Genomic DNA, 19,107 nt, shown 5'->3' with positions numbered 1-19,107 from the left:
GGTCAAATTTTAAAATTGGCCGCTTCCCGCTGACTGCGCCAGCGAGACACCTTACAGCCATGACATCAACCATGTAAATATCCATACATTTTCTATGCAAACTTAAAGTAATTAATACAGCTCTCACAGAGGTTGTGCCAACTTGCACGGTATATCAGTAGAAGGAGCATCATTAAAAGTAATTTCTGCCTTAATTTCAGCGAAATCAAACCCACATATTTCGAGAAATTCATGTCATTTCAATTATGGTTTTTTTTCACGCGGTCACACTGAGACAGCGTGCGGAGCCATGACATAAACCATCAATCAATGCAAACTTTAAATAAATAATAACTTGCACGGTATATCAGTAGAAGGGGCATCATTATAAGTAATTTCTTTCTTAATTTCAGCGAAATCAAACCCACAGATTTCGAGAAATTCAAGTCATTTAAATTAGGGCTTTCACACTATCCAGCCAGCGAGACAGCGTGCGGAGCCATGACATAAACCAAAATCTAGGTCTTTATACGATATATCGCCAATTGAGCCAATTGGCAACTTTTTGGCGCCCAATATCGAAAATAAATATATTTTTATAGCGAATTTTCAATTAATATGTATGAACCACATAATTGGACTTGCCCTCCTGATTATTTTCATACATAATTCATCCAAATCGATCTAGTGGCTTGGTAGAAATTAACAGTTTACTGATTTTGGAAAAATATAATAATTTCTTTGTTGCGATTGGGGAGTTTCAATACTGCAGAAAACATTCCCTGTTACTTTGGAAGTAAAGCCCGCAATCGCAACAAATAAATTATTATATTTTTCCAAAATCAGTAAACTGTTAATTTCTACCAAGACACTGGATCGATTTGGATGAATTATGTATCAAAATAATCAGGAGGGCAAGATTTTGGTTTATGTCATGGCTCCGCACGCTGTCTCGCTGGCTGGATAGTGTGAAAACCCTAGTTTGAATTACTTGAATTTCTCGAAGTCTGTGGGTTTGATTTCGCTGAAATTAAGGCAGAAATTACTTTTAATGATGCCCCTTCTACTGATATACCGTGCAAATTGGCACAACCTCTGTGACAGTGACAGCTGTATTAGTTACTTAAAGTTTGCATAGAAAATGTGTGGATATTTACATGGTTGATGTCATGGCTATAAGGTGGTCTCGTTGGCGCTGTCAGCGCAAAGCGGCCAATTTCAAAATTTGACCATTTAACCCGCACACTGTAAATCAATTTTCTCGAAAACTGTGGGTTTAATTTTCATGAAATTTTAACAAAACGTTCTTCGGAGGATCCCCAATCAGCCCAGTTACCGTGCATGTTGGCACAACCTCTATGAGTGGAGCCCCAGACAAATTAATTTTTGGGCCCCTTTTTTGTATGGGAAAAATCCGAGGTTGGTTCACTGTTAGGCGTTTTACTCAAAATCTGTGGGTTTGGTGGATACCCGATTTTTCAAATGCATTTTTGAAACACTTGCCGGCCTCGGACTTGGCCCCAACCTATATAGATCGATAGATATTTTAATTCTAAACAATTTAGCATGAAACATTTTTCAATTCGGCCCCCAAATAGCGAGGAAATTTAATAAATAACGAGGACGGAAGCTAGCTTCGGCAAGCCGAAGTTTTAATACCCTTGCAGATTTTACGAATTAAAACTTGACTAGACTAGCAACATGCATTAATAAACAACAAAATATTTTATAATTGAAAAAATAAAATTTTAAAATTTTTCACCCTATTGTTCCTATGGGAGCTATAGGATATAGACGCCCGATCGCCACGCGCGTTTACCCTAATGAAGGTACGCACAAAAAAATACGATTTGGAAAGTTTCATGGGAATAGCTAATATTTTGCGCGAAATATCCTGAAAAAACGTCAAATTTTGACCGATTTCACCCTATTGTTCCTATGGGAGCTATAAGATATAGACGTCCGATCGGCACGCGCTTTTACCCTGATCAAGGTACGCACAAAAAAAATACGATTTGGAAAGATTCATGCCAATAGCTCTTACACTGAGCGAAATATCTTCATTTTTGTGAAAGCTATATCCGATTGTTCCTATGGGAGCTATAGGATATAGACGTCCGATCGGGTCGGCTTTCAAACTTGATCTGCGTGCACATGTTTTAGGACGACTGTGAAAGTTTCAAGGCGCTAGCTTTTAAACTGAGCTCGCAAACGGTATTGAAACAGACGGACAGTCGGACAGACGGACATGGCTATATCGACTCCCCTATTGATCCTGATCAAGAATATATATACTTTATGGGGTCGGAAACGTCTCCTTCACTGCGTTACAAACTTCTGACCAAAATTATAATACCCTCTGCAAGGGTATAAAAATGCCCCCAGTGTTCCAAATTCCACCGTTCCACTTTTGTTGCTCACTGGTCGACGCTATTTTGACGTACATCATTTTAAACGTGTTACGAGTGTGGTAGTTTCTTTTTAAATGTGTTGTCTGTGGTATTTTCATTTTCCCCTTGCGCAGTCACACTTAAAGTGCGACAGCAGGACATGCATACGTACATACATGCGCCAGCAGAACATACATACAAACATATGGGGAGGCCGTGACGTCACATCAGGTTAGCCAAATTTGAAAATATTGGGGAATTTAAATGCTGTTATTTGCGGGTATGCCATAAGATTATGAACATCACATTTTTAAACCATTTTAACAACATTTATAACAGAGAAATGGCAAAAGAAAGAATTAAATAAAAAATAAATCGAATTTTGGGGCACTTTGGGGTCGTTTTTTGTTCTACCCTTACGCGGCTCCTAATTATTTTAGTAATTACTGTGATTTTTTTAGATTTTTATGTCAATCCGTTCTGGGTGGAATTTTTTAGGGGTAGACTTATAGCCTATTCACATTACAGTATTTTTTGGGGGAACGTTGGGAAGATGGTGAAAAAATGGAATTCGGGTTCACACTACCGTCTACCGTTTACCGTCTAAGTTTTCCGTTTCTAGTGTCAAGTAAATATTCCAATTCCAATATTAGCTGCCGCTCAAGAGCAGCAAAATAAATTAAATCAGACCATTGCCGAATTGTTGGAATTCGATGAAGATATGGACCACATGGACGAAGAGGACATTAATAACGCTTTCAGAGTCTGCTCAGTTCCGCGAAGTATTTGGATGCATGTGAGTCAATGTTTATTAGCACAAATAAAAGGTAAATACGCCACAGCCCTTTTAGAAAAGATTTGGCCAATTCTGGGAAAAGAACGTAGCGGAAAACAATGAGGAGTTCTTTAAAGAAGTTTTCGGTTGGAGAAGGATATATTTTCCATTTTAGTCTCAAGACTGGAAGTGCTGCGAAAAAGGGACACATCATTTCGCAAAGCAATTCCTTTGTCGAAGCGTGTCGCTATTGCACTCTATACCTTGTGTAGCTCGGCAGAATACCGGAGTGTCAGCCAACAGTGTTTGCAATATTCTTCATGAGTTTTGCCGGGCGTTTATTTCAGAGTTCGCAGATGAGTACTTGCCAGCCAATTTTTTAACTGAAGAACTGGTTGATGACTGCGTCAAAGGATTTGCGAAAATAGGATTTCCTCAATGTATTGGTGTGATTGGTGAGAGCTCTTTATAATATTAAGATACACATGTTACTCTACTCCAAGAACGTTTTCAGATGGATGCCATATTGAGATAAAGCCAACAGCAGCGGAGACTAACTATCACTTTAACTACAAGGGCTGGTACTCAATCGTTTTATTCGCTTATGTTGATTTTCGGTAATATCTGAAACATACTTTTTCGAATATTGAGTTTATTAATTTAGAGCGTAGTTATAGATAACTATGCTAATGTTGGCTGTCCAGGGCGTTGCAATGATTCTCTTATATATCGCAAGTCTGACCTTCGTCAAATTGTGGAGTCTTCATCATTGCTTCACGAAAAAGAAAAGGACATTTGCGGAACAAAGGTTCCGCTACTTCTCATTGGCGACTCGGCGTTCAAGTTTTCCCCGAATCTTATGAAGCCGTATCCCTTTTCAACTTCAGCTTCAGTGCAACAAAAAACCTTTAATTTTCATTTGTCAAGAGCTAGACGCGTTGTTGAGAACGCATTTGGACATCTAAAAGCAAGTTTTCGTCGAATTGGGAAGGGATTAGATAGTCGACCAAAGAATAACGCTGCTATTATTATTTGCTGTTGTATTCTTCATAATCTCTTGAATAAAAAAAACTCGAACATTAACGAAAGCTGGAATTTGGATCAAAACAGACACCGCCCACAGCCGGATGAAAGCAACACCTCATTTGATTTTGTCAGGTCGGCAGAGACCATTAGACGCGCTATTGCAGACCATTTTCTTCATTTGAGTTAATGATCAGCATGAACTCTTTTATTTGTAAATTTTACCCCAAAATAAACTAATTAAATTATAAATTATTTGCTTTTGTTTCTTAAGATTTTAAGTAGAATGGCTTAAAAGGCCACATTCTGCTCTGCCATTTGAAAATTGTAATCTAAAATAAATAAATTAAATCATAAATTATTTGGATTAATTGATCAACATGAACTCTTTATTTGTAAATCGTTATCTAAAATAAAATAAATAAATTATAAATTAATTTTTTTTATTGTTTGTTGCTTTTTAAAATTTCCAGAAGGCTGGCTTGAAACGCCGCATTTTGTTCTGCCATGCCGCGGAGTATTTCCCTCGTCTCCCTCTGGAGACTCTGCACCTGAGGAGGTCGCGCGTAAGGCTGGCTCCCCACCAGAGGTTGCTGATTCCGAGCGTGGCTCAGGTATTGCCATCTCTGAGGGGTCTAGCTCTATAATGTCCTCCTCGGTTTCATGACAAAAGCTCTGCAATCCTAAGAGAAACATTGCTAATACTTACAATTTTAATTTATATTTGAATACATTACGGGTGGTCTGCACCATACGGGATTCCATGTTGTGGACCGCGAAACTCCCGAGGATTCGATCCACCTTATCAAACAATGTCCAGTTCGATGGTGCGCCACCACTGGGGCCGACCATTTCTTTCTCTTTTCTGAAAAAAAAAATATTATCTTACAAAAAAATTTCAGTGCATTTTATGTTGACTTACTTGTACTTCCGCGTGAGGTTCTCCAACTTCGTGCGTACTTCGGTCCACGATACATATATGTCCTGTTCTCCCATGATCATGGCCATCATCTGATAGACATGGGAGTTTTTCCTCGGGCCCCTTAAGTCTTCGATGTGGTCTCCCCAGAGGTCCACCAAGGCGACTTCCATCTCTGGGGTCCACACTGTGCGGGTGCGCTTTAAAACTTAAAGGGGCGCGAAACTCTTTTATAAGAGTACTTAAAAAATTCGAATATATTTACCTGATCCACTGCTGCCCGGCATTTTGAGTTTGGAAATTCATTTTCGGTGACATAAAAGTCATTTCGTTTTGAATTTCGATTTTTTTATGGTTTTTTTCACAAAATATACCAAAAATACTGGGAGAAACAGATGGGATAGGAACATCAAAAGGGCTGACGGTGGAATATTTTCAACCGTTTGGCTTGTCAAATTTGTATGACCGTCTGAGACGGTAGACGGTAAACGGTAGATGTTGCCTAATGTGAATAGGCTTTTATATAATAGTTTAGCCAGTAGGCCTTCTGTCGGTTTCACCAAGCTTAAATAGACTGTTACATTTTGTTTTTCAGGTTATTGGCCACTTGGCTTCACTTGGTGCAACATTTATGTGACCTGTGATGTGCTGGCCTGTTCATCTAGCATCCTGCACATGTGCTTCATAAGCTTGGGACGCTATTTGGGAATTCGAAATCCTTTGGGCTCAAGGCATCGGTCTACGAAACGATTGGCTGGTATTAAGATAGCCATTGTTTGGGTGATGGCCATGATGGTATCCAGCTCGATAACAGTGCTGGGTAAATTGGAGTTAGTCGGTAAATTTTAAGGTACTAACACATTTATTTACCATGTCCCCAGGTCTGGTCAACGAGAAGAACATTATGCCAGAGCCCAACATCTGTGTGATCAACAACCGCGCATTCTTCGTTTTTGGATCTCTAGTAGCTTTCTATATACCCATGCTGATGATGGTCACCACATACGCTCTGACCATTCCCCTTCTCCGGAAGAAAGCACGTTTTGCCGCCGAGCATCCAGAAAGTGAACTCTTTCGCAGGTAAGGTTTCGTACTAATAGGAAATTTTTTTCCATCTCAACGAGGGCATAGTTAGTTTTTCCTGCTTTGAAGAATTCGCGGTCTCATGTGAAAGAAATCTCTAAAGATTATAAAATGAGAGACCGATTTTTAAGGGGATACGACCACAGCCTAAACTATAAGAGCTAGAGCAGCCAAATTTTTTCACAGTATTCCATTGGGGGCGTAGGCGCCCACTAAGGTCCGACATGCCCCCCCAGTGGCCCCAAACAGCTCCAATATCCATACTTAGAGCAAAAAATCATTAGATGTACTTAAACATAACTTCTAAAATGGTTGGAATTTCGAAATTTTGATTTTGCAGAATTTTAGGTCTTGAATTAGAAATCCAAAAGAAATTTCGATATCCCCCATAATTTGGGGGCTACATTTAAAATTAACTTTTCGATTTAAAAAATCTAAACCGCTGCTCCGATCAAGATGAGTCTTGGCTCAATAGTTATTCTATGGCCCAATTACTTAAGTTTAATTTTTTAAGTTTTTAACATTTTTTTAAAGTATTTTTAACGAATTTATTTAGATTTCCTAAGTTATTGCTCCTGCCGAGAGAGCGAAACCCAGAGAGCGGATGGCAAGAGAGCGACGGCCGAGAGAGCAGCAGCCAAGAAAACTGTCGAGGGGTAGGGGTAGTGCTGTGCGGGAATGGGGAGGGGAAAAGGGCAATTTAAGTTAAAATTTGTTTTGAATTGTAAAAACTTAAACTGCTGCTCCGATCAATATGATTTTCGATCAATAACACTGTGCAGCATTTTTAATGCTTTTTAAATTTACCTCGATGGATGCTATATTTATACCCGTTACTCGTAGAGTAAAAGGGTATATTAGATTCGTGCAAAAGTATGTAACAGGTAGAAGGAAGCGTTTCCGACCCTATAAACTATATATATTCTTGATCAGGATCACCAGCCGAGTCGATCTAGCCATGTCCGTCTGTCCGTCTGTCCGTCTGTCTGTCTGTATGAACGCTGAGATCTCAGAAACTACAAAAGCTAGAAGGTTGAGATTTCCCACACATATTCTTTGGCTTCCTACGCAGCGCAAGTTTATTTTAGCCGAGCGCCACGCCCCCTCTAACGCCCACAATCGCCCACTAACGATTTTAAAATGGGTCCTGCGCCCACATCTTTAAAGATTTCCGAAAAGAAAAAATGCAATTTTGCTGTGTATATTTATACCTATCGAAATGTAGAAGACATTTTTCAAATCGGACCATTCATTAAAAAGTTATACGCAATCAAAATTTCTATATCTATCTCCCTCCCACTCCCCTTAGCTGAGTTACGAATTTTAGTCGGGACACCAAACCGAATACAGCGTTCGCACTCCCTTTAGCTGAGTGACGGGTATTAGATAGTCGGGACACCAACCCGACTATAGCGTTCTCTCTTGTTTTGGATTCGTTATGAATTCCGAAGTTAAACTGCGTTTTCCAAAAAGTTCCCCGACGCAAGGATTCTTAGCAAAAGGACCTCAAAGTTCGAAAAATGCTGAAATTGGTCCACTTTCAGGAGCTTTCAGAGGCAAACGGATTCATGGTTTGATTCGATGTTAAAGTTTTTTAAAAGATACACTCTTTATCTTTCGAACCCCATACTTAGAATAATTTTGGGATTTTCATTAAGGGAGACACAAATTTTAGAAAACATAGTCCAAAAACATAAAAGCATACAGCTGCGGTCAAAATAGTAGTAGTATTGCCGCCCTGTGTTTTTAAAGGTTTGTTGTTGTAATTTTTCTTCTTCTGGTAATATTGTATTGATTGCATGGGATGTCAATCTTTTCGTGTGTGTACAAATGCTTTCGTTTCATTAAAAACATCAAATTTAAAAACAACAAATTCCAATTAATTTGTGCGCAAATTAAAATTGCACTGATAACATTGTAACTAATAGAAGGTATAAAAATTCACTACTTTTACTTAGATCACACACTCATAAAAATTAATTTCTAAATTTTGGAAATCTCGCCATTGAATCGGCCTACCTTTGAAAATAGAAAAAAAATTTCTTGTTATTAGAAAATTGGCCTTTGAATACAGAAAACCTTTCTTGATGGAAAAAATTCAAGAAAGAATTTTTCTTAAAAATAGAAAAATGAAAATCTCATATGTTTGTTTTGCCGTCGCAGCCAAAACATTTTTGTACGTATTTAAGGACAAAATCACCTTTGAATATATGAATGAAATAACCCTAGAATATAGGAAAGTAGCCATTGACTTTCTTCGGCTGCCGAATGTTAACGACAAGAAAAACGAAGTGGGACGAAGGGCCTACTCGGCCCGACTACTACCCGACTACCGACTTCTCTGATCCCCCGAGCGTCAGTTGTGAAAAAAATTCGTGAGTGATGGACGTGATTTTCAAGCGGATAAGAGGTGAAGCCTTTTTCCGAATATTCAAAGGTATGTAAATATATAATTTTTTGTATAGCGCGCGTACAATTGTATGTATGTAATTAAAGGATAAATTCAAAATCTCTTTACCAAGCTTATATCAATTAAGTTGAATTGTTTTTTAGCTAAGAGCTACGTACATACATACATTTGTACATTAATTTCTGGGTGTACAGTTCTATAATAACTTTATCTTATTACTCGCATTTTATTTATTTTTCAGAGTGAAAATACCTGCAGTTGCATCAGCCAAATAATTTGTTTGTCGAAGCTGTAATTTTGTTTTAAAACCTTCTAAGGTAAGAAAAATATGTTGTATTTGTTTGACATACTTATGTATGCATGTAAATATCTATGCATGTACGGCTCACCCGATCTGAAACCCGATTTTCAACCCTTTCATATTCTGCTCCTCTCTCTCGCTCGCTTGACCTACGCGTCGCGACGTTTCTCTCTGCACCTTCTTAAAACTGACACGATCTGCCCTGCTTACATTCGGTCTCCCTTCGCGCAAAGGACTGTATGTAAATATATATGTATGTATGTACGTGTCTCTCCCGTGCCTCTCTCTCTCTGAAATTCGATTTTCAACCCTTCATTTTCTACCTGTCTTGCTCCTCTCTCTCGGTCGTCTGTCCAACGTGTTTGTATTTTGGCTATTATTAACATTACATTATTTCAAAAAAGTTATTTATCTAAAAACAAATCATTGATATCCCAATAACTCTTTTTTATAGATGAGGAAAGGCGAAGAAAATGGATCACCTTAGGTCATATGAAGTTCAACAGACCTTGGGTAATAATAATGTTTTCTTGAGTCAAAAATGTGTTATTTAAAAATGTTTAAATGTTAAGTGTTAAATGTTTTAAATATAAATAAATATAATATGCAAAAGAAAAAACCAAGTTACATTTTATTTTTAGGGTTTCAGTGTTAATATAAAACTTCCTTTCAAGAAATATTATTTCTTAAATCAAGAAATAAAATTTCTTGAAAGGAAATTTAAACAAGAAAGAATTTTTCTTGTTTAAAAGGTGCCTTTCTAAAAAACCGTTTCTTGTTTTAAGAAATTTAATTTCTTGAAACAAGAAACAAACCACCTTTGAAACAAGAATCGCCTTTCTTGTTTTAAGAAATATTTTTTCTTGTTTTAATGGTGCCTTTCAAAAAAACCATTTCTTGAAACAAAGGTGAGGTCGCCTTTGGCAAAAATTCAAGAAAAAATTTTCTAGATTTTAAGGAAATTCTTCGATTTTTTTTTATGAGTGCATTCATTTATTATATAGCATTGCCAGTAGCCTTCTGATTCTCTCTCTTGAAGGATCTTCCACAAAGATTGTTTACACAAAGGTTTTCAAAAAACGCGCAAATAAAACCAAATTTCCTAACTCCAAACTAATTTAAAGCGAACGAAGTCGCTCCGGGTATAGCTATTCTTGTATATACGTAGGGGAGAGTGGGGGAATTTCGTCACAGGGGCAATTTCGTCACCTGCAATATCTCGGAATCCATAAGTCGTAAAAATATATAATTTTTTTGTTTTAGTCCTTCAAGACGGCCAGACACAACCAATGCATTTGTTTTGCACAGAATGCCAAGATAATTAAGCTATAATATTAAATGTGTTTTAACAGTTCAAAAGCTACATTTAGTTCTCGACGAAATTTTTTCTGTATGCCACAATTCAAAAGGAATAAGATACACGATTTTTTATATAATACACAGTGCTATAATGTGCATTTCTGCGTCAGTGATTTTTAACTTCGCGCCTAATTTCGCAAGAAAAATAATTATTTCTAAAAAAGTACGGTCTGGGGAAATTTCGCCACCCTACGCTAAGGGTAAATTCGCACCTATTTTAAATACATATTTTTATATTTGACGAGCTGGCTAACGAACAGACTACCAGCAGCAGCAACAAATATAGGACGTCAACAAAAATGGTACGCTTGATCAGTGTAGCATATTTTCAGGCGTTAAACTCCCTACATTTTTCAGGTGACGAAATTTCCCCAGTTGTGTGGTGATTTTACCCCCCTGTGTGGTGAGATTGCCCCAGTATATTGGTTTTACATTTTATTTTTTTATAAATCACCAAGCTAATTAAAAAAATAGGGGAATGTCACATTTTAAAGCTTGGTGCTAACCGCATTCAACAATAAAAATAGAAATATGATAACGTGTCTCAAGATGGACAAAAAATAGCTTTGAAAAAATGCTGACGAAATTCCCCCACTCTCCCCTACAAATTGAACTCAAGAACAAATTCCAACCCAATTTCAACACTATGCAGCATCAAAAATTTACCTCGATGGATGCTATATTTTTGGATTCGTTACGAATTCTCAAGTTAAACTGCGTTTTCCAAAAAGTTCCCCGACGCAAGGATTCTTAGCAAAAGAACCTCAAAGTTCGAAAAATGCTATATCAATATGAAAAGTTTGAACAAAATTGGGCGTAGGAACTAAACGGAAGTTTATCCCTTAAATAATATCATTTTGCCGAATTCTCTCTCTCAACATTCTAGCTTTTGTAGTTTCCGAGATCTCAGCGTTCATACGGACGGGCAGACAGACAGACAGACGGACATGGCTATATCGACTCGGCTAGGGTCGGAAACGCTTCCTTCTTCCTGTTACATACTTTTGCACGAATACAATATAATTAGTAATTTAGTAATTTATAAAAATGTAAAAAATATTTTGAATAATATATAAAATGTAAAAAAAAAATATTTTTTAATTTTGTTCCTTTGATATGGGGTGTAATATTTATACTGGCATTGCTAAAATAGTATGAAATGTATACTAACATTACCACAAAATAGTTAAGCATCCATACTAACATTGCTCTGTATATAAAATAGTAGCAACCTAAGACCACATAGCATGGCATTTATCTCTGAACTAATAGAATTGTAAGGAATATAAAATAGTAGCAACCTAAGACCACATAGCATGGCATTTATCTCTGAACTAATCACTATGGACGGCAGTCCATGTAGTGACGAAGCGCACCAGGAGAGTGTGCGAAGGCGACTACTATTATATAGCCGCAAAATTGAAAATCTGCTGTGATAGTCCGATCGAAATGAGTAATACACCAATCGAAAGGTATTGCAAAAACTTAAAGGATTGCATACCAAGACCTCAAGAAAGTAAAAAAGTGAAAACTTCGAATTTTGGAGCTGTTGGGGCCGGTGGGGATAAAAGCCCCCTCGCAATGCTTTAGTTGTATTTCTATTGAAAATACCCGTCGAATGAGGGGTCATATGATAAAATCCGACGCTCCGTTCAAAAGTTATAGCCAAAATAAAATTTTCTTCTTCTTCCCAAAATGAAAACTTAATTCTGTTTGTCAGTTTGTCAGTTTGTCAGTTTGTCAGTTTGTCCAAAATATGTTTTTTAAGTTCAGAAAATTTGATATGACGTTCATCACATCGATATAAAAAACTTTTGTTCTACCACATTTGGAACAACCCGCTAGTTTAGCGGGAAAACAGCTATAAATAGCTAAAATTCGGAAAGCCGTAACTTCTATAAACTAAAGCTACAGACTTGTGCTGCATCTCGTTTGAAAGGTTTTTTTAAATGCTATAAACGCCTTCTATATGCAATTTGTGTAAATGTAATAGTTAAAAAGATATGAACAAAAGAAAATTTGTTTAAACTTTTGTTTTACCTTTTTTATAATTTTCTCAAAAACGGCTCTAACGATTTTCCTTACAACTTTAAACTGTATAGCCCTTGAGATTCCTTAAATTTTGGTATATATCATGTTTATGTAAAAAATCGCGTTTAAAAGTTATTCAGAAACGAAAATAGCCACTTTTGCCAGCTCAGAACAACTAACGCTTCCTGAGTGTTTAATTTTGTGCGTGGGTATCCAAACTGTATTTTAGGCTCATAGAATCATTTCAATTGTTTTAAGGAGTTCCAAATGGGAAACTCTTGTTTTACGACTTTTGGAAAAACCCACTGCTTTAGCGGAAAAAAAACTAGAAATAGCTAAATTTCGTTAGTTTGTAAGTTCTACACTACTGAAGCTACAGACATGTGCTATACCTCGTTTAAAAGGTATTTTGAAATACTTAAACGCCTTTTTAACTTAATTTGTTTAAATACAATGGTTTACAAATTATGATTGACCAATTTGAATTTAAATGTATATACTAGCTCCTATAAGAGCAAATATAAACAAACAAAAACTTCTGATATCAAATAAAAACACCTCTTAACGATGTAAAAAACTAGTGACGATCGCACCTTCAACATACAAAACTTCTGATATCAACATTTGTGACGAAAAATTATTACACTCGTCATTAAATACACTTTCTAATATTTTCTCATTCGGCCCGCCCTAGCATACTATTTTAGCCTTTTTACCTTCATAGGCATTTTCTATTGCAGCGTGCCGAATGAGAAAATCTTAGAAAGTGTATTTAATGACGAGTGTAATAATTTTTCGTCACAAATGTTGATATCAGAACTTTTGTATGTTGAAGGTGCGATCGTCACTAGTTTTTTACCTCGTTAAGAGGTGTTTTTATTTGATAGAGTTGTAAGGATAAAAGGGCACAGGTGAACAAGCCTGGGAAAACTGCCCCAGGCGATATTGCAAAATTGTAGATGAGGATTGGTAAATAGGAACTTAATGGATAAGAATTCCAATTTTCAAATATTTTGATCCGCTGTTTTACGAGTAATATACCGCAACTTAAGAACATATCACTTAATGTATCTTCCCTTCGGTGGTTCTTGAGAAAACTTTTTTGATTCTAATAATTTTTGTGTTATCCTTCAAGAATATCAGCCAATCTTTGGATTTTTACCATTCTTATAAGCTAACAAAAATCGCGAATAAAATTTTGAAAAAATTGCTTCAAGACTTTCCAAGTCTGACAACACCGCCAATTTTTTACAGTTTGTGTTTCCTATAACCATCTACTTCATATAAAATATTCATAATTTTTCGAGTGGTGCAACAGTGTTAATCAAAAAAAAAACTGAAGAATTTATTTCTGGAAGGATAGGAACAGAGTCAATAAAATGTATTTGGCTTGTAAATAGTTAATTTTAAGGCCAGAATTATTATCAAAGAGTAATGTTTTTAATATTATGAGTGAAAAAAGGTTAGAATTATAAAGTTTGGCATGTATTTGCTTGTAATTGATTTAATAGGGGCCCTCCATGGACAGAGATTTCATAAGATATCCTTTGAGCATGGAGGACCAACAAATACTTTAATTATGTGATTCTGAAGAAATCGCGGTCCAAAGAGGATTATTTATTTTGCGATCCTTTCGGTGCCATGGTTATTCTAAAATGCAAGATGGTAAATTGAAAGCATTAGTATTAGTATTAGTTTCCGAATGAAAAAACAAGAGAGAACGCTATAGTCGGGTTGGTGTCCCGACTATCTAATACCCGTCACTCAGCTTAAGAGGGAGATGGATATATACAATTTTTTTGATTGCACATAACTTTTTAATGAATGGTCCATTTAGAAAAGTGAATTCTACATTTCGATAGGTATAAATATACACAACAAAATTGCATTTATACTTCTCGGAAATCTTTAAAGGTGTGGGCGCCAGACACATTTTAAAATCGTTAGTAGGCGATTGTGGGCGTTAGAGGGCGTGGCGCTCGGCTGAAATAAACTTGTGCTGCGCAGGAAGCCCAAGAATATGTTTGGAAAATCTCAACCTTCTAGCTTTTGTAGTTTCCGAGATCTCAGCGTTCATACAGACGGACAGACGGACATGGCTAGATCGACTCGGCTAGTGACCCTGATCAAGAATATAGCTGTTACATACTTTTGCACGAATACAATATACCCTTTTACTCTACGAGTAACGGGTATAAAAAGGTTAAGGAATATGCTCAGCATATTTTGACCTATTTTGTTTAGGTCAAAAAAGGTCGAGTTTTATTTCAAATTCAATGATATAATTTTCAATGTTTTTATGTTGTTGGGGTCAGAGTATTATTAATTAAAGTTCGCTATTTTCTCATACATTTTTGTTTTTGTCTTTGCAAACTCTATAAAGTATTTACGTACAAAAGTTCTGATATCAACTTTTGTGACAAAAAATGATTTTAGATGCGACTAAATAAGTACGCTACCTGAAATTTATTCGTTCGGCACGCTACAACAGAAAACTTTTGTGTAGATATTAAATATTTGCTAAAGCGGGCCGAACGAGTAAATTTTAGGTAGCGTACTTATTTAGTCGCATCTAAAATCATTTTTCGTCACAAAAGTTGATATCAGAACTTTTGTACGTTGAAGGTGCGATCGTCACTAGTTTTTATGTAGGTGTTTTTATTTGATTTATTACAGTTGATTTTACCAAGTTTTTTTTTGTGTTTATATATTTGATATATATATATATATATATATATATATATATTTTATATTTGATTTTATTTTCAACACATCTTCACTCTGACACTGCTGAAACACAAATAAATTGAAAAGGTTTGCTAATTTGCGCACCACCTTTTTAGAAGAAAAACCTCACGAAGAAATTACGGGACTTCTTATTAATTTTACTGTACATACATTGTCGACACGATAAGGTGAGACGACTACATTTATTTGGAATTTTTGTCGTGACGTCATGTGTGAGATTCGACGAGTTCGTCACATTACTCTACTCTTCACATTACCCTACACTCCCCTACAAAATAGTTCATTCATTCCCTATACTTTTACAGAATAAATTTTATGTTAAATAAAATAGTTAGACCAGCTGTTTTGTTTCATATTATCTACATATAGTTTTAATAAAAGCTGTTATTTATTCAAATAAAAATAATTTCACAACAAATTTATTTTGGCCTCAGATATTTTCAACTGTAAATCAGAAAATTCGAAATGATCCATTAGTCCTCATGCATATATTTATATATATGTTTTCAGATTGGGTGGGCGCTTCACCATAAGGCCTCAGCACAGCCAGCAACAGTTGCAGATGCATAGCAGCTTCTCTAGCGGCAATAGCAAATTCATGTCAATGAGCGACAGCAATCGCAACTTTAACAATGCAGGAGGAGGAGTTGATGAAGTAGCACCCACCAGGAACAGGAGCGAGGAGCCATCCGAACGACTTTCGATGCAGCGAAGAACGACGAGCACCAGGAGCATCGGTACGGTCAGTTTCCGCAATGTGGTTAATGGCAGTGGCGGAGCCGGAGGAAGTGGGTCCAGGGGTCAGGGCACTGCCCGCAGCAGCTTCCGGTTCTCGGGCGGCATCCTGCGGCACTCCTCGTCCCCCGCCTCGAGCAGCCACTCCACCAGCAAGTCGAGCAGCTTCTGGCGCAAACACGGCGGCAATCCCAACCTAATGGACAGGTGAGTAATATATGTAGACACTCAAAAAAAATGCACACTGAATTTTAGAAAATCATCGACATAGAATTAAGAAACTTTTTATTGATAACACAGGTCAACAAAATGGACTTTATTAAAAGGTGCAGGCCTATGGGCATTAAAATATGTTAATATTGACGTATATAAGCATATCTGAATACTTCGTTTTCGCGTTTAACGGGTGGTATTTGTGCAATTGCGGTTTGAAAAAAATAGCAACATTTAATGTTTTGATTTAGGATATCTTCGAGGGTCTTTGCCCAACTGTATTATAACCTATGCCAAAAAATGGCTTAGATGCCCATTTACATAATTTCATTTAGGTTCCATTATTATTTGAGTCAATCAAAGCCTATGAGCCATTGAAGTAATTTGTTCACCTCTATTCACATCTAACTTGATGCGGTAAACAGGCTTAAAAAAATACAAGGAAAAATATGTGCCGTAAAATATTTGACAGGCATCTAGAGGCGACTTTTCCCAAATTTTTCAGATAAATACCACTATTGTACTTCGAAGGATGGAATTTATAGAATTTTCCTACTCCGGAGGCTTTAACTGATCCCCACATAATGACACTCCCCCGAAGTGATTTTTGGTCCAAATTAATACTGTGGTGGGATTATGGTGGGAAAGTTATGGTGTGGGGGTCAGTTGAAGCTTCGGGAGTAGGAAATTTATTCTTCGTCGTGGGCATTATGGTTCCTTCTCAGTATAAGACCATATTAGAACACATTTTGAAAACATCTGGGTACAAATTATGCCTCAAAACGAGCTGGACCTTCCAACAGGATAACGATCCTAGGCATACGCCGCATATCGTGAAGGATTGGCTGCTGAATTATGCTCCTTGTCAATTATTTTCACCACCACTAAGCCGGTACATAAGAATTATAGACCAGGATTGGGAAATTTTGAAGCAAAAATTTCTAAAGTTCTATGTAAAAAATCGTATGTAGACTTTTGTCAGTGCCATTTTTATGTTTTTTGTTTATAACTCTTTAAGTTTTTGTTGTATAAAAATGAAATATTGGTTTTTGAGTAATAATAACATTTAAAACAAGATGGCATCATTACTTTTTCTGTAGAAGCTAAAGGAGTGGGAAAACTCCCAAAAAGGGGGTCGTATGTAGACTTTTGTCCGCCACTGTATATACATCTTAATGGGGGCCGTCCTCGAATACGCAACGAGACATTGATAGGACCAAACAAATCTACGCCACAAATATGAAATGGTCTTACGGATTCGAACCTATCCGCAGGCAGATTTCCCATAATTTGGTTCATCAGAACAGGCCTATATCTAAAACAATGGATGCATTTTCGAACCACCTGAGTGCATTCTCTGCAAGCATTTATTAACCAGATTTTCTGCCGCAGAAGACCGATCATCGTTTTTGCATTTGCGTGACAATTTCTCAAATGCAAATTTTGGAGATACAAATCAACAATTTGTTTTTTACAAGGGAGTAATATATATGAAATAGGTGCATGCAAGAGTCTACCTCCCACCCGAATTAGCGAAAATCTTCTACCAGCCTCAGAAAACTTTTGTATGAAGAGCGTCATCATCTGCAAACTTGTTTCTACTCTTCTGCAAAAACATATTTTTGGATGATTTCCATCAGTTTAAAAAATGATAGTTGTAACTCTCTAGCCGTCAGATTTACTGATCTTTCTCGTGATTTAGCTACACACAAAAAAAAAACTTGGTAAAATCAACTGTAACAAGAAAGGAAAGGAAGCTAGCTTCGGCCAGCCGAAGCTTATATACCCTTGCAGATCATTCCTATTAATTAACAAATCGCAAAAATGTTCAATTTTCTAATATTTCTCATTAATTTTCCGATCGTTCCTATGGCAGCTATATGATATAGTCGTCCGATTTTGATCAAATTAAAATTGAAATTCGGAAATATTTAAAAAGAGTCATATCCTAGAGTAGAAGATAATACAATAAAAACCAAAGAAGCTAGAATTTATTTCCTATTACTTTTCCATTAATTTTCGATCGTTCCTATGGCAGCTATATGATATAGTAGTCCGATTTTTTAAATAATTAATTCGAAATTCAGAAATATTTCAAAAAACACCGAAGCTAGAATTTTTTAAAGTTTTTTTTCCGATCCTTCCTATGGGAGCTATAAGATATAGTTGTCCGATCAGGTCGGTTCCGACATATATACTACCTGCACTAGAATGAAGACTTTTGCGAAAGTTTCGTCCCGATAGCTCAAAAATTGAGAGACTAGTTTGCGTAGAAACAGACAGACGGACAGACGGACATGGCTAGATCGACTCGTCTTGTGATGCTGATCAAGAATATATATTTTTTATGGGGTCGGAAACGTCTCCTTCACTGCGTTGCAAACTTCTGACTGAAATCATAATACCCTCTGCAAGGGTATAATAATTGTCAAACAGGCCCCAACCAGCAAAATTGTCAATTCTACTAAGTAAATAGTCATTTACAACAACAAAATACACACAATTAGCAAAGACACAAACCCAAAGCAAAAACAAAATACACGTAACTATTTTAATAGTTACGTAACTATCTTTGCTGGTCAATTTTTAGCAAGCAAATTTTTTTGTGTGTAGGTTTAGAAATCTGTAAACGTAACCAAGAACTCTAATGAGTTTTTTAAACGATGAGATACGAGCAATAAATTCGAACGAGTTGATAGCTCGACGGCTATACACACTTGGGCAGCTTTTTTTAACTCTGAGTTTTTTAATTCGGAAGGCATAGAAAAATGCGAGTTTTCTGGCCATAATGACTCATTTTCATACAGAAATTTCGGACCTTTGAACCAGATCAGTCAATTCATTGACATCGCAGCCACGGGACGCAATGTCCTCTGCAAATGCAACATCCGTAAGCTTGGCTGGATGCACCCACTGGCAAACGTGTACCTAGGAATGGTGACTGTGTTAAGATTAAGTAGATTCTTCTAGTTGAAGTTGCCAAAGGCTTTGAAGAAGAATTTTAGATGTAAGGCCAATGGGGCACAGCAATCCCAAGGGATCAAAAAGCCGCGCGCTTACTGAAAGAATTGTTCGTTTTGTGGGAGTCAATTTTGTAAAGCTCTCATCTAAATGAAATCGAAATGTGTCTGTGTGTGGCAT

General features: G+C 36.7%; 2 protein-coding genes and 1 long non-coding RNA gene across 6 annotated transcripts in view; 2 read left to right on the top strand and 1 right to left on the bottom strand.

Moving 5' to 3' along the window:
- 5-HT2A (5-hydroxytryptamine receptor 2A) overlaps positions 1 to 19,107 on the top strand; it is a 171,376-nt gene that overhangs the window by 101,786 nt on the left and 50,483 nt on the right. For all 3 annotated transcript variants that reach the window (XM_044394780.2, XM_070217193.1, XM_044394779.2), the window contains exons 3-5: positions 5,682 to 5,906; positions 5,968 to 6,166; positions 15,529 to 15,960. In XM_044394780.2, coding sequence (XP_044250715.1) covers positions 5,682 to 5,906; positions 5,968 to 6,166; positions 15,529 to 15,960 — 856 coding nt within the window. The remainder of the gene's footprint in view (positions 1 to 5,681; positions 5,907 to 5,967; positions 6,167 to 15,528; positions 15,961 to 19,107) is intronic.
- LOC138913437 (uncharacterized) lies at positions 4,568 to 5,689 on the bottom strand. 2 transcript variants are annotated; one of them, XM_070217194.1, is made up of 4 exons: positions 5,352 to 5,689; positions 5,090 to 5,294; positions 4,905 to 5,032; positions 4,568 to 4,850 (listed from the first exon to the last, which is right to left on the bottom strand). In XM_070217194.1, the coding sequence occupies exons 1-4, from the start codon at positions 5,371 to 5,373 to the stop codon at positions 4,594 to 4,596; spliced, it is 612 nt and encodes a 203-aa protein (XP_070073295.1). In that variant the 5' UTR covers positions 5,374 to 5,689; the 3' UTR covers positions 4,568 to 4,593. The 2 variants fall into 2 exon arrangements, with proteins under 2 accessions (XP_070073295.1, XP_070073296.1); XM_070217195.1 differs by having other exon boundaries at positions 4,712 to 4,842.
- Positions 8,149 to 9,473, top strand: LOC138913441 (uncharacterized). Its single transcript, XR_011419184.1, has 3 exons — positions 8,149 to 8,606; positions 8,821 to 8,896; positions 9,335 to 9,473. It is a non-coding gene; the product is annotated as an uncharacterized lncRNA (long non-coding RNA).

This window comes from Drosophila takahashii, chromosome 3R, assembly GCF_030179915.1.
Source record: "Drosophila takahashii strain IR98-3 E-12201 chromosome 3R, DtakHiC1v2, whole genome shotgun sequence".
NCBI lineage: Eukaryota > Metazoa > Arthropoda > Insecta > Diptera > Drosophilidae > Drosophila > Drosophila takahashii.
The sequence above is the reverse complement of the archived record's forward strand: the minus strand, read 5'-3'. Positions and strand labels throughout refer to the sequence as shown.

Coding starts and splice junctions, on each gene's coding strand:
- LOC138913437 (XM_070217194.1), bottom strand. CDS start 5,373: ATGCCGGGCAGCAGTGGATCAG. Junction 5,033..5,089: donor AACCTCACGCGGAAGTACAA/GTAAGTCAACAT, acceptor TTTTTTTTTCAG/AAAAGAGAAAGAAATGGTCG. Junction 4,851..4,904: donor CCGTATGGTGCAGACCACCC/GTAATGTATTCA, acceptor TGTTTCTCTTAG/GATTGCAGAGCTTTTGTCAT.